Raw genomic sequence first — 23,906 nt, forward strand, 5'->3', positions numbered from 1 at the left:
ATGGCCGTTTAGGTCATTTTCTTGAGCCGAGGGTTTTAGAGGTGCATTTTAATTATTTTTGAGGCAATTAGAGGCGAAGTGATTGATTTTATAATTTTTCGGAAGTCGAGACGATTTCCGAGCTCGAGAACTCTCCCGGTTTTGCCATTTTCATTGAGAGACATTATGGACTTTTCTCATGCATATACATATGTGTGTATCTATATATTAGAGGAGATATTTTGAGGGACTTAGATGACATTGCATTGGATGGGAGGGGGCATTAAGGTAACTTAGCTAAAAGCTAGTAATCAACCAAAGGTTAACACTTGGCACATTTCTGGCCTTGGAATCAAAAGGAAGACCAAACCATACCCCCATTTTCTTCTTCATTTTTAAAAATTTCATTCTCTCTCTAGTCTGCTTCTCTCTATATATATCTATACACATATGCATCTACATATTTTGATGCCATATTTGAAGGTCTTAAGGTGGGATTTGAGTGGAGAGCAGGGAGAAGAAGTTGGAGTACTTGGAGATAACTTCCAATTGACACATTATTGCATGGGCTTAGAGGAGTTTCGAATTTAGCTTGGCCTTAGAGCATGTTTGACTTGAGCATCATTGAGGTAGGGATGTTTAATGCATTGTACTTTTCCATTTGTTGAGTTATTGCTCTTGATTTCTATACCAAGCATGCCTATTTGTGAAATAGAATGCTAGTTGAGTATGTTAAATGAAAAATCCATGTTTTAGAGCGATTGTTGTGTGACTACGTGCCAAGTTGTTTGATTTGTTTTCTAAGAGTAGGAGTTGTTTTATAATGAATGCCTATTGGGTTGTGAAAGGCTTGTGTGAGTGCCAAGCATGATTAAGTGACTAAATGAAATGTGATATCTATGAAATGTTCGCACAATATGCATATATTATGTTAAAAGAATGCCATGATAATCGTAAAATGCAATTAGTTCAATGTTGACAAAGAATGCATTTATGTCATGAGCATGGTAGTGGGAATTGGGTTGATTGGTTAAGCGAATCAAAATTTTAAGAAGTTGTGAAATGAGGTTTTTATAAAAATGAACCAGATTTCGCGAGTCCGGTGTTGTCTTGATTGACCAAGAGGCCGAAAGCGCGGTCCAGTGTAGGACGTGAAAAATTTGTTAATAGGCCCCTAATGGTTACCGGATTGGGAACCAAGGATAGTAATTAATCTCGCCTCGGTAAAGTCGATTAGCAGTTTTCAAGTGTGATTTTAGGGTCAGTAGAGACCAAGTTCAAGGCCGGTAAAGGCCAAGTTTGGAGTCGGTTGAGACCAAGGTTGGGAAGGTATGGGTATTGCATTTTATGCATACTCGTATTGAAATGCCTAAATGATATTGTTGAGATTGTTTTTTGAATAAAATGTTATGAAACCCCTAGTGTATGATCCCCAGTTTTCTTTCATCCCGTATGTGTGATGTGTGAATCAAGGGAGTCCAAAGTTGGTGCCTTGAGTATCTTCTACTGAGCCTCAATGTTCACCCCTTCCTTTAACAATTTTCAAGTCATGACGGCGACGTGGTTGAAGACGAACCCTCATACGCGTAGTTAGGGTTGACGGAAGCTTACCTTTAATTATTTTTGTATCAAATGCATAGTTGATGTAAATTCTTGTAAATGATTATAAATTTGGCCGCAAGGGTTTAAGTTTGTGACTTGCATTCACTTGGATCATTTTCAATGTATTAAGGATTATGTAAATGAAATTCAGTAGGATTTTATATTTCCAAGACTGTAATTGTTGCATTGATTTCATATTTAGTATTTTATACATGCTAGTGAGTTGGGACAAGGGCAAGGAGGTCAAAAATCACCAAGGGATGTCTGGGAATGGATTCGAGAGCGAAGATGGGACAAGATAGGGCAAGGAGCCCATTTTTAAGGCTGGTTGAGCACTCGAAGTGAGCGGACGAGCGCTCATCTGGCATGCCTTGCGCGCGCAGCATGCCTTACGCGCACAGGGAGGGACTAGGGTGCCCTACAAGCTTTCGTAGGGCACCGGGTGAGCGCTCGTGGTTAGGTTTTAGGCACTATATTTTTTTAAACTTTTTCGATGGACCCGAGCTTGAATGCATGGGTCCCACAGGGTGTTTAAGAGGCTTAGATCACTATGGCCCTGCCGGGAAATCAATGGAGTGGCGGGAAATGACATTTTTGCCCTTTTTAGTCCTAAATTGGGCGGCCTTGAACCATGTTGATTTCTTTCACTTCCAAATGATCCCAAGTGACCACACATGGCTTTGAAGACAGTTATAAGATCCCTAGTGCAATGACCGGTCCAAAAAAAAAAAGATTTACTCGTGTAACTATAAGTGACCCGAATAGTGATCAGGGTTGATTTTCTCATTCAAAAGCGATTCAGAATTGTTAGAATTGAATTTTAAGACTTCATTTAAACTTTTAATGCCTTTTATGGGTCATATAGACCATTTTACCCTTGGGCATTTTCGGTTCGAGTCGGGCCCCGGTTACAGATTTGGTATCAGAGTAGAGTTCGAATACCTTTCAGACAATTAGTAGCGGCTTACCTAAAGGGGGTAGAAAGTTGACTGCATATTTCGTGCTTAAGTGTTTAATATTTTGAGAAGCATGCCTATTTGCTAAGTGTTTACGTGTTTAAATGCCAGTATATGTTAAATGCATGGCCATATAAATGAAGTGTATATGTGATTTAAAGTATGTATATAAAATGCTCATATGTGAAAGGTTCATTTGATTTCTAAAAGTGATTATATTCTCCAAACATGATTATAAGATTACATGTTTACTTGATACGTTGCTTGTAAATGAAAGTATGTTGACCTAATAAAATTTCAAGTATGATGTACATGGTAATGGCAAGTAGTAAGAACGGTTTGTGCAATTGGGTTTTAAATGGTAGCATAATGAGTATATATGCATGGCTTATGCAAGTTTATTTTCCATATACGAAAGAATGATGACTAGAACGAAGGCATAATGTTAGATTTTAAACGAAATGACACCATTGTATCAAAGTGTGGGTTACAATCATTATATATACGTATGCGATTGAGCATGGTATAATTGCTAGTATGGTAGAGTACTTGATACGATGTAATTTATCATGTGGGCTATGACTTGAGTAGACAGGGAGCTCGATCGCTCCAAGGGTTGTTTGGGGTGCTAGTTCTTATTGAACGAATGGCGTGGATTTCTAGCTCGTGGATTGAGCTATTTGGTGCATGGTTGTTCTAGTCTTCTCATTGTTTTCATAGTGTAGTGCTTGGGGCACGACTTTAGAATGATTGCATATCGCATAATGCGGTGTCCAAAGTGAGGTGTATGGGATTCATGTGTTAGTGTACGAGTTCTTGTGACCGTGGAAGTCAGGTGTACGATGTGAGGTTTTCATGGGAAATGTGTGACTTTAAGAGGTTAGTATTTGTGACATAGGTCATGGTTTGGTGCGGCGGTTGTCTTCAGTTTTCAGTTTTTTGCAATATGTGGGCCCTACTAATAACTGATCTCGGGAGATGGAAACGTCATTCTTTTCCCATGGCTATTGTGACTTGTAGTGTGAGAAAGATAGGCAAAATGGAGTGTTTACAAAATATATATACATAATTTTTTACCAACACTTAGGGCTCGTTTGGCATGCGCTTTGTTTTTGGCGTTTTGTTTCTAGCTAAAACAGAAACAGTGTTTTTGTTGTAAGAGTGTTTGGAAAAAATTCAGAAGCAACACGTTTGGGAACTATGTTTTGCTGTGAAAATGTCAGAAACAAAAACATGCAAAACATGTTTGGTCACTCTAACTGTTACAATGTCACATTTTATGAAATAATAAATTTATATCATTAAATTTTATAATTTATTTACAAAAATGTCTAAGAAGTACATTTTAATAATTCAAATATTGCCAATATTTTTTCATATAAAAGTCCTAAATTTTTGCAATAACCTATTTTCAATTTTATTATCCTCTTTACAAGTTGTTTGCAAATCCGAGATCTGTTTCAGTCATTATCTTTACAAATATTTATAACTAAAATTCATAAAATAAAATAAAAATTATATAAAAAAAGATCATAAATTAAAACAAATTTAGCCTAAAAAAAAAAAAAAAATTTATTTCGATAGATTAATTGATTTAGCCAAAAAAAATATTAAAACAAGAATTACAGACCTTGAATTCAAATAGATTTAGCCAAAAAAAAAAAATTTATTTCGATACACTAATTGATTTAGCCAAAAAAAAAAAATTTAAACAAGAATTACAGACCTTGATTTCAAATTGATTTAGCCAAAAAAAAAAAAAATTAAAACAAGAATTACAGACCTTGAATTCAAATAGATTTAGCCAAAAAAAAATTATTTCGATACACTAATTGATTCACCCAAAAAAAATTTAAAACAAGAATTACAAACCTTGATTTCAAATTGATTTAGCCAAAAAAAAATTAAAACAAGAATTACAGACCTTGATTTCAAATAGATTTAGCCAAAAAAAAAAAAATTTATTTCGATATATTAATTGATTTAGCCCAAAAAAAAAAATTTAAACATGAATTACAGACCTTGATTTCAAATAGAAAAAAAATTAAAACAATCTGAAATGATACGCCGATATGAGTTTTGAAAGTTGAGAGACAGCGGGCCAGCGGCAAAAGCTTGCGAACGGCAAACCCGAACTAGAACAGCGGGCGATGGAAACTAAAAGATATGGGTTTTCATTTTTTGAACAATCTGAAATGATATGCCGATATGGGTTTTGATATAGGTTTGAACTTTTGATTCTTGCAGACAGATAGATAAACTAAAGTAAATGGGTTTTGAACTTCTGATTCTTGTGGACTACAGTAGTTTGCAGTTGCAGAGACGGAGAGATGGCAAGTTCAGAGTTGAGAACAAGAATAGAGTTGAAGGCGATTGGGGAGGCTGAGATGATTTGCGAGTCGCCCAAAATCGCCCAAAGAGAAGCTGCACCCAAAACCCTAGAAAATGACCAATTTTGCCTTTTATATGTGTTTCCTCCGCTATAGTTAAATGAGCAATTTGTTTCCTCCGCCACAGTGTAATATAGCCCAAACAGTACAGAAACAACCAAAAACACCAAAATGGTGTTTCATATTTTGGGCCCATTTTTTAAATTGTTTTGCAACCGTTTAAAACACAACAAGCCCAGCCAAACATGTTTTGGGTTTGAAAAGGGCTACTGTAGCAAGCCTAAAATAAAACAAAACACTTAACAAACAGGCCCTTAATGGGTGTCTGGGGTTGCTTCTCTACTATTCAAAAGCACTTTCCTTACAAAAAAATTGCGGTTAAATGTGTTTGGTGAAAAAAAAAAAAAAAAAAAATGGTTATAGGTGGTAGAGGTTAGGTAAAAAAAAGCGCGTTTAAGTGAAGTTAGAAATTGTGACTTTTAAAACTGCCTTAGAGATAGAGGTTTATTTTTTTAAGTAATCAATTTTTTTTAGACAATGTAATCCCTTTATTTTTTTTATAAATATAATTTTATCCCTACTAGAAATAAATACCAAACAAACGAATATCCTAGTTTATTCTAGGACTCTCCAACCACCTTTCATTTATATTTTATATTTTAGTATTAAATACAAATTCTATATGATAACAAAATATGTGATAAAAAAAATTTAAAAAAAAAAAAAAAAAAACAAAAACAAAATGATACAAGTTGATATTTATAAATTATTGGACTCAATTAAATTTTATAATATTTAATATTAGAGAATTATCAAAATTTTAGTATAAAGGTAATATACTAAAATTAATAATAAAAATGCTTTAAACAATATTATTACCAAACAAATTTAAAATATTTTAAGTATAAAAAGTATTTTATACAATGTAGCACCAATGTTTTATTAACAGCAAATTTATGACGGTTTAACAGCAATTCCAGACCATCTCTTAATTGTAATTCTTCCTCATTTCACGGACCACTATTCTTGTCCATAATTTCATGCTAACAATTCTCCTAACACGCGATTCGACTTTCACATTGGTCAGCATTAAATGAGAAGAGGGTAGGGACCCATCCTCACAATATTGAGATCCTTAATAAAGAAAAACTGAATGAAGAGCAACTTTTTCTTTTATCTTTTTTCTTCGTTTTTTTTCTGGAGTCTTGGTCTCCCCAAATTAAGCAACCGCATGTTCTATACATTTGTTGAATCTTAATGCTTTCAACGCATGCAGCGGACTGCTATTGAAGTTAACATTGACCTCGTGTATATAATACAATTAAAAAAGAATATTCAATAGTCTCAAATAGACAAATACAAAGGCCGTAACATTTTGAGTTTTGATTTTCTGTTGTAGTTTTTAATTTTTTTAAAACGGTAATAAAAACTGTTTGGTAATTTTATTTTGACTTTTCACATTTAAAAACTTTTAAAAACTAGTTATTATTTCCTTCGCAATTCCCACAAGGAAAATGAAGCTTTGATTTTCAGTTTTGATTTTTAAATACTGTTTATTTATTATTTTATTATTTTTTACAATTAGCGAAATGTTATTTTATTTTTTTTATTATACTAGAATAGTAAAATTTAAAATATTATTTTATTATTTTTTAATTATACTCTAATAGTAAATTAAATTAAAAGAAAAATTAAAAGTCACACCAATTATTTCAAACATTGAGCAGAATGTTCAACAGTGGACGCTGTAGAAGTCAAGTTGCAGGACAAATTTATGTTTCAAAGTAGTCCATGTTCAAACATCCAAAGACTGTGGACTTGAAGCCGACCAGGTACATTCAGGTAAAGTGTGCTCTTATCTTCTCATCACATCACATTGATGATGTCATCGTTTGGAAAATGATAGTAGTAATTACCTAGAAATAAATGAGAGAGATCTATAATATGACCATTAAATCGAAACCTTTTTTAAAATAAAAATAAAAATCGATACCTTTTTTAATTAACTGGGGAAATCCATGCCAAATTACCCTGATGACCTTCTACTTACAATAATTGTAGTGTAGGAGTATAAAACATAAAAGGAAATAGAATATTTGATGAAATCCATTTTTACCATGACTTTTGTCCTTCTAATGAATTCTTCATTAAATTATCTCATTTTGACTTTGGTTTTTTTTTAGGGAGGTAATATTTACAATCTACTTAATTTTTTCTTTTAAAGAAAATGACAATAAGGTCTTGGAATTCATTAATGCATCATTCCTTATTTTATGATGTCATAACTATCATTTATACAACTTTAATGTTTTTTGTTTTACATTCTTTATTTCCTTACTATTATTTTTTTCGGAGATTCTCTCAAAAAAGATAATTTATTATATATTAATAATTTTATGTTTGGCGGTCAAAAGATAATTTTATCTTAAAGATAATTTTATCTTGAATCATCTTTTTTTTTTATATTTTTTTAGATCTTGACAAAAGAGATAATTTTTTCAATAAATATATATTTTGGAGAGTTTTTTTAATGGTTACCTTTTTTGTTTTTTTTGTCACGTCAAAAGAGGCAATTTTTATATTCAACAATTTTTTTTTTTTTCTTGGTCCTGTTAAAAAATAATTCAATTTTTTTTAAATATTTTTGTATTATCAAAAGATGCTTAAAATATTAAAAATTAGAGATAAAGTGAAAAAATTTAAAAGAGCAGTTGTGTCATTTAAAAAGTATTCATCATTTACTTGTAAAATTAGGGTTAAAATTACCATTTTATTTAAGATTAGAGTGCAAATGTAGAAAAGTGGAAGGAGTATAAACTGATATCACTAACCTTAAAAAAATTTAAATTTAAATTTAAAAAAAAAAATTAAAAAGCTCCTCTGTAACTAACGACTTTCTATTCTGTCTTGCCCGAAAACCAAATCTACGTAAAACATTATTAGGGGTTTTTCTCCTTAGCAAGAAAAATAAATCTCACTATTAAGAATTTTAGTAATAATGTTGTGTAGTGTGCGAATACATGTTTGTAGCGCATTTTTTATATAGTTGTGGAGTACTATTTTATTTTTTTTGTTGACATAAATTATGAAAAAAAAAATTCTTACTAATTTAATGACATATTCTCCATTAAATAAAAATCTTAAATATAAAATTTTAGAACAATTTAATTTATTTCTTAATTGTTCATGAATATATTACATGAAATTGAAGGTATCTTTTATTTAAGTAATTTATTAATTTTTCATCAATATATTGTATGAAAAAAAAAAAAAAAAAAAAAAAAGGTGTTTTTCTGCAGTTAAAAAAGTTTAAACTGAGTATAATAAGTTTTATTATAAATAATAAAGTTTTATTAATAAGTTAATCAGTTTAGAAAATTGTAGTTACATATCTATGTTTTTTTCTTTCATTTCTATGATAAATTGATATTACTAATAAAATTAAGGTAAATAGTATAATTAATATTTAGATAAGAGAAAAGATAATAAGAATAATTTAATAAGAAATGACAAATTTAATGAGAAAGAGCAAAATAGTCTTTTACGATGGATTTAACAAATCAATAGTTTATGGGGTAATTGGTAGTTGCGTATCTATTTTTTTCCTTTCATTTCTACGATAAATCACTGTTCATTATGTATGTCAGTCCCACAAAACCAGTCGTTCCCCAAAGAAACCTTAATCCTTAAAAACCCATTAGCCCCCACTGTCGTAAAACCCAAAACCACCATAAACAGAGAGGAGAAATAGTGTGCAACCAAAATATTGAAGTAAAGATAGTAGTTTTTTTTACCGGTGGACATATGCAATTTGTCTAATTACATCAATCTCGTTTTATTTGTGTGTGTACTTTTATATGTTATATTTACCAATGGCGTGTGTTTGATCCTAACAGGCATGTCTCTAAAGAGAGAAAGATAGGTGTTTAGAAGATCGAGGATGATCAAAGAGATGGAGTGATTCAATTCAAATCACATTGGTGTATTTATTATAAATTGATGTGTTTCGGGTAAGGTGATGAGGATATATAAAATTAGGGAAATGATTCTTACACCGAATAGTTACATAAATTGTTAGACCTACTTATTTAATTGACCAATTATACAACAAATAAGGAAGTGGAGTTCTCTACTTAATTGTATTTGGTATAAATAATTAATTAAAAATTATTCGGTTAGGAATTCATTGCAACTAAAAAGCAAAAACAAATAGAAAGCAAAAAAAAAAATTAAAGAAAGTAAAAAAATGTTAAAGTTGTATAAAGGGTAGTTATGACATTATAAATTAAGGGATGTTACATTGATGAATTCGAGAGCTTTCTTGTCATTTTATTTTTAAAAAAAAATGTAAATAGAATGCAATTGTAGAAAAGTGAAGTGAGAATATTCTATCCCTTAAATATATATATATATATATATATATATATATATATATAAGTGAGATTTCTCAAAAAATAAAAATAAAAGTAAAAATAAAAATAAAAAAGGAGGAGGAGAAGTAAATGGAAATGGTGGTAGTGGAGGGTGGGTGGAGAGAGAGGGGTACACAAGTGAGATTTCTCAAAAGAGGTAAATGGAAATGGTGGTAGTGAAGGGTGGGTGGAGAGAGGGGGGTATTTTTGTTCACTAAGGCTTTTGTTTAAAAAAAAAAATTTGAGAACATTATAAGGGTAATAATATTTTTTTCACTTAGTTGATGGATATTTTGGTTGGGAAAAATTGTATAAATTTTCATTCAAGTACAAATAGGCCAAATCTCAAAGAGGTTATTGTATTTTATCCTTTTTATATGGGTCTCAAAGCTATTTGGCTATATAAAATGGAATGTTTGTGGTGTGGCTATATAAAAGACACACCAGCTGGATCTCTTGGATGCTTGTTGTTTTTGTGGGTTGGTGTTGCCAAAAAAAAAAAAAAATAGGAAGGGGGTGAGACGGAGTAGACCATGAGATTAATCTCATGTTTCTTCTGATGAATTCCCCTTTAAATCATCTTATTGGAGAAATAGTTTTAGGCTCTTGTCATATTATGACATTATATCATCAATTAATTAAGTATCAATGCTTAATTGTAAGATTTCTTTAAAAATACATTTTTTTTTATATCATCAATTAATTAAGTATCAATGCTTAATTGTAAGATTTCTTTAAAAATACATTTTTTTTTTCATATAACAAAATATAACAGACAAATAACACCGATAACGTGATATGGGTGTAAAAAAATCTCATTCTAAAAATGAGAAGAATAATGCTTGTCTTAAGAAGGGGCTTCCTTTTTATGCTGAGGTGGCTCAATAAAACTTTAACATGTGTTAAAAAAATTTAAAAAAAAAAAAAAAAAAAAAAAAAGAATGACCGTAGATAATAATAAATAAATTAATTAATTAAAAAAAAAAAACATTCGGATGAGAAGAATAATGCTTGCCTTAAGAAGGAACTTCCTTTTTATGCTAAGGTGGCCCAATAAAACTTCAGCTTGTGTTAAAAAAAAATTTAAATAAAGAAAAGAATGACTGCAGATATAAAAAAACATTCCCTTACTCTCTCACACACAGTGCAACTCTCATGGCGTTAATAGAGAAGAAAATAAGTGTCCTTCTCCCACTATAAATATACATCTACACATATCTATATGTGTGTGTGTGTGTGTGTGTGTGTGTTTTCTATATGTTGAAGCTTCTCTTAAACTAAGATCATTGTTAAAATCGTGAGATCGAATTTAAAATCAAATAAAGTTATATTCTCTTGATCTTTCTCTCTTTAGATTTCAATATCGTTGGTTGATTTATAATTTGAATCAATCAATGGTGTCATCTTCATCTCAGTGAGGAAGTAGTTAACCATTCTACTACGAGAAACATTTGAGTCCGTAGACCTCCACTCGTGTTAGTTTCGACAATGTCATTTTAAGGTTCGGACAATAAGTTCAGCTCCAAATCCATGAAGCCTGGCAAATCGGAATCAGATCAATTCCATGTAATGGGAGCTCGTACGCTAGTGGCTTTTCTATTGTGGTTGGACTTTATTGGAGAGCATGTTGATACTTCGAGATGGGAGATAGCTTTTTGGATTGGGTTTAAGCCTGTTCAGTTTTTATTCTTGTAGTCATCTTTTTCTTTTATATTAGTAGTTTAACACATATTAAAATTTTATTAGGCCACCTCATCATAAGAAGAAAGTTTCTTCTTATGTAGCCTAAAGTAAGTATTGTTCAAATGAGAAACTTGGTTGAAAGAACAAAAATACACATGTGCTCAATTAAGAGAAGGGGGACCAATAAGTGGGCCGGACCAAAAATAGGCTGAAGAGATAAGCATCACGCCGAATCAGAATTATCTATTCACACGGGCTGGATCGACCCAAAAAGGGAAAAGGCCCATCAACCCAAAGACGGGTAAAAATAAAAAGAGGCTACGATGACCCGACCGCAGTGAGGACGTTGCAAGTTCGGATGGGGAAAAATTTATAAGAGGAGATTTGTACTACATCGGATCTGGATGGAAGAGTGATTGGATATAAATGGATGAATATGTAGCACTACCCAACATTTTAAGTTTTGAGGAAAATTTAAGAGATAATTTTTGAAATTACAATCTTAGGGGGGTATTATATTGAAATTTTCATATATATGTATATACAAATAAATCAAATATTAACTAAATTTTATAGTGGACAGGATCGGGAGCATGTGCCTCGGGCACACCGGCTCCGCCGAGGATTCCTTAAATGCCAGTTTAGGGATATGGTGATCAAAGATGATACTCAATTTTGGTCCAATTTGATCAACGCATTTGACCGACCCATTTAAGTTATTATCTAATTAAAAAGTGAGATGTTAGATGAGTTCTTAAATAATTACATGAATTTGAATGTGATTTCAAAATTCTTTGAATAGAAAACCAATTAGATATGGATATCGTTAATGTATCACGTTCTTTTGACCCATGACCAAGAAAAAACAACGAATTGATTTATGCAATGGCCTTGCTTCTTTTACCATGTCAAGATTCCCTTAGGCTCACATTTTTCCTTCTCCTTTGTCTCCTCAAGATCAACTTTTTCTTTTATCTTTTTTCTTCGTGTTTTTTTCTGTTGTAATTAAGCAACTGCATGTTCTATACATTTGTTGAATCTAACTTAATGCATTCAACGCATGCAGCGGACCGCTATTGAAGTTAACATTGAACTCGTGTATATGATACTATTAAAAAAGAATATTCAATAGTCTCAAATAGACAAATACTAAGGCCATAACATTTTCAGTTTTGATTTTCTGTTGTAATTTTCAATTTTTTTAAAAACAGTAATAAAATCTGTTTGGTAATTCTATTTTGACTTTTCACATTTTTAAATTTTTAAAAACTAGTTGTCATTTCCTTCACAATTTTGATAACTCCAAAAATAAAGCCTTGATTTTCAGTTTTTATTTTTAAATACTTATTTATTACTCACACACACTTATATCTTCTAAGACATGAACCTCTGACTTCCCTTTGGGAAGTAAGAGGCTGATACCGTTAGGCCACTGGCCATTGTTTTATTTTTTTATATTTTAATTATACTCGAATAGTAAATAAAATTTAAAAAATTATTTTATTATACTTGAATAGTAAAATTAAAAATGTTATTTATTATTTTATTAATTTTCAATTATACTCGAATAGTAAATAAAATATTATTTTATTTTTAAATTATACTCAAATAGTAAATAAAATATTATTTTATTTTTAATTATTTTTCAGTTATACTCAAATAGTAAATAAAATTTTTTGAAAATATATTTTATTATACTCGAATAGTAAAATTAAAAATGTTATTTTAGATTTTTTTTTAATTTCCAATTATACTCGAATATTAAATAAGATATTATTTTATTATTTTTTAATTATACTCAAATAGTAAATAAAAGAATCAATTTTTTTTTTTACAAAAATTACTAAACATATTTTCACCTTTCTCTTTCTCTTTCCAAATACCAAACTGTTTTGGTTTTGACAGAAATAAGAGCACAATTTTTTAAAATTAGTCATTTTTCACATAAACAAAAGCACATCTAAAAATGAAAATCGAGCGTTCACAATATCAAGAATTTAAATATATAATAGCATGGGTGGGTAGGTTTTTTGTCAAGGTAAAAGTTCAAGAATAAAAATAAAAAGTCACACCAATTATTTCAAACATGTGGCAGAATGTTCAACGCCGGATGATGTAGAAGTCAAGTTGTAAGACAAATTTATGTTTCAAAGTAGCAAGCGCGACTACAAGTCCATGTTCAAACATTCAAAGAATAAGGTCATGAAACCGACCAGGTACATTCATGTATAGTGCGCTCTTATCTTCTCATCACATCACATCACATTGATGATGTCGTCGTTTGGAAAATGATAGTGGTAATTACCTAGAAAGGAATGAGAGAGATCTACAATATGACCATGAAATCCAAACTTTTTAAAATATATACATATATATATAAAATATCGAAACCTTTTTTAATTAACTGGGGAAATCCATGTCAAATTACCCTGATGACCTTCTACTTACAATAATTGTAGTGTGGAGTATAAAACATAAAATGAAATAGAATATTTGATCAAATCGATTTTAACCATGATTTTTACTCTTCTAATGAATTCTCCATTAAATTATCTCTTTTTTTTTTTTTTTTTAAGGAAATGACAACAACGTCTTTGAATTCATTAATGCATGATCCTTTATTTTATAATGACATAACTTTAACTTCTTTTTTTACCTTCTTTACTTCTTTTACTATTTCTATTTTTTTTTTTTTCCGAATGTCCTCTCAAACAAAATGATTTATTCTATATTAATAATTTTATTTTTAGCAGTCAAAAGAGATCAATTATTCAATAGTGACTTTATTTATTTATTTATTTATTATTTTTTTTTTTTTTGTACAATCAAAACAAATAATTTATTCAATAAAGTTAACTTATTTTCATGTTTTTTTTTTCCCAGTGACAAAAGAGATAACTCTTTTTTTCTTTTTGATAATTTTTTATGGTTTTTGACAAAAGAAATAATTTATTCAATAGAAATAAGTTTCTTTTTTTTTTCTTATCAAAAGTGATAATTTATTCAATAGAGATAATTTTTTCTTGAATCCTCTTTTTTTTAGATCTGGACAAAAGAGATAATTTCTTCAATAAATATATATTTTGAAGAATTTTTTCCAATCAAAAGAGATAATTTTTTTAATAGTTTTTTTTTTTTTTTGTCAAATCAAAAGAGGCAATTTATATATTCAACAAATTATTTTTTATTAGGGTAATTTGCACTCACACTCCCTCAAGTTTGCAATAAAGATAGGTAGATACAATTTAGGAAGAGTGTGATTCAATTGTCCCCTCAAATTTGTAAACTTGAACAACAACACCCCACCTGTAATAAGAGTACGTAATTGCCCTGAAAGAGCAGTTGTGTTATTTAAAAAATAATCATTATTTACTTATAAAATTAGAGTTAAAATTACCATTTCATTTAAGATTAGAATGCAAACGTAAAAAGGTAGAGTATGCCTGCCCTTCTTTTTATGCCCATGATAAAAATCTCCACCATAAAAATTCAAACTAAACTGATCAGAGGCGCAAAAAATATCACTAGGCTTAAAACGAAAAAATAAAAAATGGCTCCTCCAGAACTAACCACTTTCTATTCTGTCTTGCCGGAAAAGCATATCTACGTTAGGAGATTAGGGTTTTTTTCCTCAGCAAGAAAAATAAATCTCACTATTAAGAATTTTAGTAATTAATGTTATGTAGTGTGCGAAGACATGTTTGTAGCGCATTTTTTATATATTTGTGGGGAACTAATGTTGTTTTTTAGTTTTTTCCTTCTTTCTTTTTTTTTTTTTTTTGTAAAATACCCTAATGCCTATATTATATTTCGTTGAAGGAGTATAATACTCTTTCTTATTAAATTACACTTAATCTATTTTTCTTATTGAAATAAATTTTGAAAAAAAATTATAACTAATTTATTGACATATTCTTCATTTAATAAAAATCTTAAATATAAAATTTTAGAAAAATTTAATTTATTTCTTAATTGTTCATGAATATATTACATGAAAAAGAAGGTATCTTTTATTTAAGTAATTTATTAATTTTTCATCAATATATTGTATGAAAAAGAATGTATTTTTCAGAGGTAAAAAGGTTTAAATTGGGTATAATAAGTTTTATTATAAATAATAAAATTTTAATAATAAGTTAATTATTTTAGATAATTGTAGTTACATACCTATTTTTCTTCTTCCATTTCTATGATAAATTGATATTAATAATAAAATTAAGGTAGCTGGTATAATTAATATTTATATAAGAAAAAAGATAATAAGAATAATTTAATAAGAAATGACAAATTTAATGAAAAGGGGTAAAATAGTATTTTGTGATAGGTTTATCTTTAATTAATAAATCAATAATTCATGAGTTAATTTATAATTCAAAGGGTTATTTACAAATGAGAAATAGCTTTGAAGATTTTTTTTGCACTTTCCCTTAACATTATTTGACATCACTAGTCCATAACTCACTTATCATTTTAAGTTCTAACAATTTTTATATGGATAAAATATAATGACCTCCCCTCAGTTACAATGACCTATCCTTGGAGGCTACTTTTTGGGGGTAATTTTACCCTTTATCTCCATATTATTGTAAGGAGGTGGTATTCACTATTCACCCTCGCTTTTTATTTTGATTGTACCAAAAAAAAAAGTTACTATAGGATAAATTATTTCTTTTGACTGTCAAAAATAAAATTATTAGTATGAAATAAATTATTTTATTTGAGATAACCTCTGGGAAAAACAAATAGAAAGGAATATATATATATATATATATATTAAAAAAAAATCAAAAATTAAAGTTATATAAAGGGTAGTTATGATATTATAAATTAAGGAATATTGCATTAATAAATTTGAGAGCCTTCTTGTCATTTTCTTATATATATATATATATATATATATATATATATATAAATGGAGTGCAATTGCAGAAAAGTAAAGTGGGATTTGGAGAAAAGTGGAGTGAGAATATCCCCTTCCTTAAATATATATATATATATATATATAAGTGAGATTTCTAAATAAAAAGAAAAAAAGAAAAAAAAAAAGAAAAAACGTAAACGGAAATGGTGGTAGTGGAGAGTGGGTGAAGAGAGAGAGAAATAGGATATATAAGTGAGATTTCTCAAAAGAGGTAAAGGGAAATGGTGGTAGCGAAGGGTGGGTAGAGAGAAGAGTATTTTTTGTTGGATAATATTTGTCTACTCACTGGTGAATAGGAAGTTCATAATTACTTTGATATGGCGCAAAATTAGTAAAACACATGTTTGTATAATATAAAATAATAAAAATTAAAAGATTTGAGAGGTTATCAGGATTAAACCAAATCTCCCCCTCTTACGCAACTTTGGATTTCTCTTTTTATCCAAGGAGTGAATGAGAAGGGGATCTAGTCGGGAAAAAACATTTTAAGCTAAAATTCTTAAATAAAATAATATTACAAGATACAAATAAAGTTGTGGATAATGAATAGAAAGAACAACTATAAATATAATTATTTATAGATATTTATTTTCCAAAAAAAAAAAAAAAAAGACAAGAAATAAGTAATAACAATCTATCCTACAATCAACAAATCATCTATCAAATCATGTAAATCCAATTTTATACAATTGGGTGTACTTTAGATAAAAATAATTGATAAGTATATGTAAGGATTACACATTAAACCAAAAACTCAAAGCTTTTGGTATTAGCAAATTATGATTTTAGCATAATAGTTAGAGAGAGAGAAAGAGAGGGATAGAGTTAAATTAGGATTTGATTTGCATCATTTTTTGTTGACCAGAAAGCATTCAGTTATTTTAATTTTTATTATTTTTTATTTTATGGACACTTGCACATCATGGCTAAGCATAAACTCTCTACTCACCAATGAGTAGACAAGTATTATACTTTTTTGTTCAAGCTTAGTTAATAGATAATTTGGTCATTATAACCAGAAAAAATATATATATATACGGTACTGACATAATTTTGTATGGAAGGTGTACTTGTCGAAACGGGTCAAACTCCATGGAAAGAGGTTGGGAAAAATTGCATAAATTTCATTCAAGTGCAAATTGGCCAAATCTCAAAGAGGTTTATTGTATTTTATCCTTTTTTATATGGGTCTCAAATCTGTTTGGCTATATAAAATGGAATGTCTGATGAGACGGAGTAGATCATGAGATTCATCTTCTGATGAATTCCCCTTTAAATTATCTTATTGGAGAAATACATTACATACATCTTACGTAAATACAAAAAGAATAATTTAAGAAGTTGGAAAGAAAAAAGAAGGAAGAAAAATGATTTTAAGTAGGAAAGAAAAATAAGAACTTTGAAAAGAAAAAATTTAGGTTCGAATAGGGGGGGGAAGGAAATCAAAGAAATTTGAAGAGTGAAACGAAAAAAAATTAAGAGATAATTTTAAAAATTACAAATTTTAGGGGTATTATATTGAAATTTCTATATATATATATATATATATATATATATATATACAAATAAATCAAATATTTACTAAATATTATAGTATGTAGGGCCACGACAGGAGCATGTGCCCTGGACATATGCCAACTCCGCCCTTATTGGTGATCAAAGATGATAATTAATTCTGGTCAAATTTGATCAACACATTTGACAGACCCATTTAATTTATTACCTAATCAAAAAGTGAGATGTTAGATGAGTTCTTAAATAGTTACATGAATTTGAATGTGATTTCAAAATTTTCCATTCAACATGAAATGCTTTGAATATAAAACCAATTAGATATGGATATCGTTAATGTATCACATTACTTTTGACCCATGACCAAGAAAAAACAACAAATTGATTTTCGCAATGGCCATGCTTCTTTTACCACGTCAAGCTTCTCTTAGTCTCACATTTTTCCTTCTCCTTTGTCTCCTCAATTGACTTCTAAATCTTATAAAATAGGGGTATTTTTGGTAACTTAGGTATAGTATTTCTATTTCCTTGCTGTGTGGTGTTATATTAAACAGTATTAATAACAGAAAATATATATATATATATATACACGTGTGCCATTGTCCAACATAACATGAGTTGTTATATATATATCTATATATACGTGCCCAAAGGAGCATTGTCCAGCATAACATACCTTCCGTTTCAAGTACTTCCAGCATTGCTTACCTTGCGTACTGAAACTGCCCCTTGCTTCCGGAAAATTGAGGCCCACCACCACCACCACCACCACCTCCAAACTCCTCCGCTAGATGGGGATCCAAACAGACGAACCCATGACATTCATGACTGATTTCCTCCGCCAGTGCGGTGGCTATGCTGTCATCGACGGCGGCTTCGCCACCGAACTCGAACGGCACGGTGCTAACCTCAATGACCCTCTCTGGAGCGCCAAATGCCTCATCAGTTCCCCTCACCTAGTCAGAAGGGTAATCTATCCCACACACACACATATATATTAAATCTTCTCCACTGATTCTGCGCTTTTTTTTTTCAAATAATAATAATTCATTTTCCTTTCTCTGTTTCTGTTTTTGAATACATGAATCTATAACTTTTGAGATACTCTGTTTATCATTAATACCATTTCAATTTTTGTTTATACATATTCATCATGATTGTTTCATATTTTAATTTTTGTAAATTAATCTTTTGATTGTTGGGTATTCATCAAATATGTGTATTATTATCTTAAATCTTCTCTACTGATTCTGCTTTTTTTTTCTTAAAAAAATAATAATAATTCATTTTCCTTTATCTGTTTCTGTTTTGGAATATATTAATCCTTATAGGCATTTTGATTCCTTTTAGTAAAATAAAATCCCCTTGTGAACTTTGAATTACTCTGTTTTTCATTAATACCGTTTCAATTTTTGTTTAGATATATATACATCATGAAGATTCTCTCTTTTCATATTTTAATTTTTGTAAGTTTGTCTTTTGATTGTTGTGTGTTCATCAAGTATTGTATATGGATTTGAATCTGAGTATTGGACTCAACCCTGCTTCCTAAGCATTAGGTTCTCTTCAATTCGACTCTTCTCTATTATTATTATTGGAAAATATTTTTCCGTGTTTCGAATGGTAATCGGAAACAAGCAGTAATGTCTATTTGTAGTAAAAATTTTAGAAGGAAAAATATAAAAGTATGTTTCGTAAGAAAAAAAAAATGTAAAAACACTAAATTAGTATTTGGACTTTTAATCATTGTTCATGAAAAGTTTCGGCACTATAAAAACGAATATTTTTGTTATCATCAAACGTGTTTTTTCATGCATAGGTCCAGTTTCAGGATGGAACGGAGCCATTTAGAAGAAATTTTTTTTTTTAGTAGTATATCTGTTAATTTTTATTTTTATTTTTTATTTTTTTATATATATACCTACAAAATTACACTACCATCTTCACTAAAATTATTTTTAAAATTACACTGTTGCTCACCTTACACAATTTTTTGGCTCCGTTTTACAATGATTTTTTCATTATTTATTGCTATATAATATCCGATAAAAATAAAAACACCAAAAATTATGTAATTTTTGTTTATGTTTTTTTAGTGGGATGCATTTTTTAAATGAAGTCACTCTCATTGCTGTCATATATATTTGTCATGTATTATCTCCTGACAGCAACGTGGCAGAGCCCATTTTCCCCCCCTCATGTGTTTCTACTGAGGGATTCCCATGTTTCATGACAAATGTCCACTGACTGCTGCAATTTTTAATATTACTTTGATTTAATCAATAAGATAACATTAGAAAAAGGTTTATTAAAAACTTATTTATTTTTAAAATAAAGTTTTTGGATGGAGAGACTGTCAATTGAGCCCTCTCTATTTACTGTATTTATTTATTTAAGTTGGTTTGCATAGACAATTTAAATTTATATGAATGGCATGAATGAGCATGGAACGTTATGGTTGGAGACGGGACGGACCTACCATAGGACCCGCCCTTGCTGATTTTTTTTTTTTTTTTTTTTTTTTTTTTGGTTTTTTGTTAAAATTTAAGAAATGCTCCCACTCAATTTTTTTAAATTTTTTTTTTTTTTTTTTCTAAAAAATACTAAAATAATCAAAGCATCTCTCTCTCTCTCTAATTAAGTTCTGACGATTATTATTATTTTTTTAAAATATCTTTAAATTCATTTTCTTCAATTTGGCTCAGAGTTCAAGCCACACACAGTTAGTTTTTAAAGTTGAATGGAAAATATTATTTGTGTTCCATTGTTTTAGCCTTCATTTTCTCCACTATTATTGATGCATGTACTTTGCGAGTGATCTTGCATGTTGTATTAATTATCATAATCCTACAGAGGAATGCAAGTGCCGTATACCCCTCGTGACGGGTTGCTTCCCGTTGTGTGGCCGGGAGCCCGTGTTTGGGTCTTACACTCTCCCCCTCCTCTCTAATCCCCTAACCCCTCTAACCATTGTTAGGCAAAATATATAAATAAGTAAATATATATATATATATATATAGAAATAGGGGTGATTCTTGTTAGGAACGAACATGCTTTAAAATCAATTTGAAAAAGGTAAGATGTTTTAGCCGTACAAGGACCTGTCGAACATGGGGGAAAACATGGATAAACCTCCATGAAATATCCTGAAATAAGATGTTTTGGAATTGGAACGAGCTGAAAGACATTTTACATCTTCATAATTTTTAACTTCTTGTTCTAACATGGATAAACCTCCATGAAATATCCTGAAATAAATAAAATAATTATGGTCGGACTTTAAATAATACGGCAAATTTCTCGTTAAAAGGTGGTTGGTTCATCGAGTTATATTCAGTGCACCTGCTGTGTTGATCGCTTTGACAACATCTTCTCACTTTTGAAGTTTGTAATGCTTCTTGGTAAAAACATTTACCAATATCTTGGAGCATTTTCAGTCCCCCTGGAATCAAATTCAAGGAACAATGAGTGTTTGTAGACACCAAAGTTTTTGTATCTTGTTTTCCTGGTTTTTGCGAGTCGAATTTGCTGTAGCAAGTTCCTTGGCCATCAACATAAGTCGCCAGCTTCTTCCTGGGAGACATTAAATAGAAAATTTACTCGACTCTCTGTGATGATATTTAAACACTACTTACACAGCTTCATATTGGCGGACTAGTACATGTTTCTATTGAAATTATTCATGTATCCTGATGATCAAAAAGCCCCCCATCACTGAGCATGTTGAGATTGGTACTGGAAATATTGCGGGGCAAATTAATACATGTACAATGAGCCATCGGGGAGCATTAAAGCATCCATTTCAAGTTCACTCCAAATGCACTATTAATATTGTTCCCTTGTAATTTTTTATTTTTGCATTTCTTTTGCTGATTGGCTCACTTATATTATGATAGGTACACCTAGACTACCTTGAAGCTGGTGCAAATATTATAATATCTGCATCTTATCAGGTGAATTATGTAGTTCCTTTAGTTATATATTTCTGTATCTAACTAATAGTACCTTGTAGATAGATGATTTTTTCAATAGAAAGAAATTTTTTTAATTTATTTTGTTCACGGTACAGGCTACTCTTCAGGGTTTTGAGGCTAAGGGCTTATCTAGAGAAGAAGGTGAGGCCCTGCTCCGCAGAAGTGTTGAAATAGCACGAGAGGCACTGGATATTTATCGTGACCGGGGCGCCAAAATTTCCTGGGATGTCTTAGAAAACGGAAATATTATGAAGCAGCGCCCTGTCTTAATTGCAGCCTCCGTGGGCAGTTATGGGGCTTATCTGGCTGATGGTTCGGAATATAGGTGAGTATATGTAGTGTTTCTTAGCGTGTTTGCACATATTACAGTCTTCATTTGTTTGCTTGTATGCAGAGGTTCTCTGTCTTGACAAAATTTTTACTTTCTTGGCCGTCTCGAATAAGCAAACTTTAATTTTTCAACTGCATGTCTGTTGTAGTTCCCACAAGTTTTATTCATATCGTAAAGAAATATTAAAAAGAATTTGTCTCAAGAGGACTGTAAATGCATATACCTCTATGAAATGATTTATTTCAATATGTATTTGTAGATGCACACAAAAGTGTGAAGGAGAGATTAAGGGTATTTATTTTCAGGTGATGCATGGTGTAAACATTGCCACTCCTTTTGATTCCACCTAGATATTTGGCCTAAAAAATGTCATAGGTGCAAAAAAAGATTCGTCAATATCCATATATCTTGAATGTACACACGTACTGATTTTGTCGTCATTTACAGTGGGATCTATGGTGATTCTGTCACTTTGGAAACTTTGAAAGATTTTCACAGGAGAAGGGTTCAAATTCTAGCTGAATCCGGTGCTGACCTAATTGCATTTGAAACGACTCCAAACAGGTTGGAAGCAAAGGTATTGTTTATTTATTCTGCTTCTTGTGGTTGATCTACTGAGACGAATCATTCTTCTGTGAATTAGGGTGTAGATCTAACCGGGAATGTTGAGTGTGTCGATTTTTTGGTGGCGTCTCTGACTCTTTCTGGCACCCTTCTTAATGCTATTTGCTTGGTTTTGTTGCAGGCCTATGCTGAGCTCCTTGAAGAAGATGACATAAAGATTCCAGCCTGGTTTTCTTTTAGTTCAAAGGATGGGACCAACATTGTCAGTGGTGATTCCTTGTTGGAGTGTGCTTCAATAGCCCATTCATGTAAGCAAGTTGTTGCTGTTGGAATAAACTGCACCCCTCCTAGATTTATTCATGGACTTATTCAATCGATTCGGAAGGTATGATCCTATTGTTTTATATTTTATACTTTGATTTATTTTTTATTTTTTATATTTTAGACACACCCACTATTGCCCCATACGAGACTTGAGCCCTCAATCTTCCACTCATAAAGTAGAGATACCACCACTACAGCTAAGCTTTTGGTAGTATTGGTTGCTTCTATTTGATGAGGGTTAAATTCTGAAAGAACTCGCTATGTTTATTCCTTCTATATATCATATTGTACTTGTAGATATAGTCTCTCAATCTATATATATATATGTTCTTTAGCTTTGTAATTCCCTTCGCTCCCATTTTTGTGCTCTACGCATATGAGGAATCGTTTTTCAAATGCTTTGGTATAATTTTTATTTACCTATGCTGAAGCTCTTATTGCTTTTATGACTAATGTATCTTGCAGGTTACTAGTAAGCCGATACTCGTATATCCGAACAGTGGGGAGACTTATAATGCTGATCGAAAGGAGTGGGTGGTAAGTCAGCTCCTTGTGTTGCAGGCAAACTTTCAGTTGTTTCTAATGTCCAATCACTTGTATACAACTATCTGCTTAGAAATTATATGATTATGAATGAAGAAACAATATATATATATAGCAATCTAGACATTTGAAGCATATTGTTATGCGTTTAGTGCTAAGTGCTAAGTCGAGCAGCAATAGAGATTTGAATTTACATACCACCGGAAAGTTGAAATGTGTAGTGTTTTTTGTTGCAGCAAACAACCGGAGTTGCAGATGAAGATTTCGTGTCGTACGTGGGCAAGTGGTTTGATGCTGGAGCTTCCCTTGTTGGTGGATGCTGCAGAACAACCCCAAATACTATCAGAGCAATATCAAAGGTTCTCTCGAGCAGATCTTCCACCATTACTACCCTGCAGACTGAGTGAGTGAAACAAACTGCCAGTTTTGATGTCCATATACTATGACAAAGGAAATAAGGAACTTTGAGATTATGCTTCAAGGGCCATTTTAGACTAATATTTTCATGATTATGAAAAGACCTTCTCTTTTTTTCTTTTTTTCTTTTTTTTTTTCTCTCTTGTTACTGGATTTTAAACTTTAACCAGTTTGTAATATACTAAGTAGGGATGACTATCTCTCTCGACTGGATTTTCAACTTTAACCATTAATTGGTTCATTTATTATAATGGTTGTACTCAATATTTTTGTGTAAAAATAGACATGAAGTGATAGA

The 23,906-nt window shown here is 30.6% G+C and overlaps 1 protein-coding gene across 1 annotated transcript; it reads left to right on the forward strand.

Annotated features, from left to right (window-relative positions):
* The first annotated feature begins 18,097 nt into the window (after positions 1-18,097).
* Positions 18,098-23,859, forward strand: LOC132295283 (homocysteine S-methyltransferase 2-like). The gene is made up of 7 exons (XM_059793483.1): positions 18,098-18,423; positions 21,352-21,408; positions 21,525-21,754; positions 22,208-22,337; positions 22,506-22,709; positions 23,114-23,185; positions 23,428-23,859. The coding sequence occupies exons 1-7, from the start codon at positions 18,247-18,249 to the stop codon at positions 23,596-23,598; spliced, it is 1,041 nt and encodes a 346-aa protein (XP_059649466.1). The 5' UTR covers positions 18,098-18,246; the 3' UTR covers positions 23,599-23,859.
* The last annotated feature ends 47 nt before the right edge of the window (positions 23,860-23,906 follow it).

This window comes from Cornus florida, unplaced genomic scaffold (genome assembly GCF_030987335.1).
Source record: "Cornus florida cultivar Cherokee Brave unplaced genomic scaffold, ASM3098733v1 CherokeeBrave_3.0.0_Hap2_Chr01, whole genome shotgun sequence".
Taxonomy (NCBI): Eukaryota; Viridiplantae; Streptophyta; class Magnoliopsida; order Cornales; family Cornaceae; genus Cornus; species Cornus florida.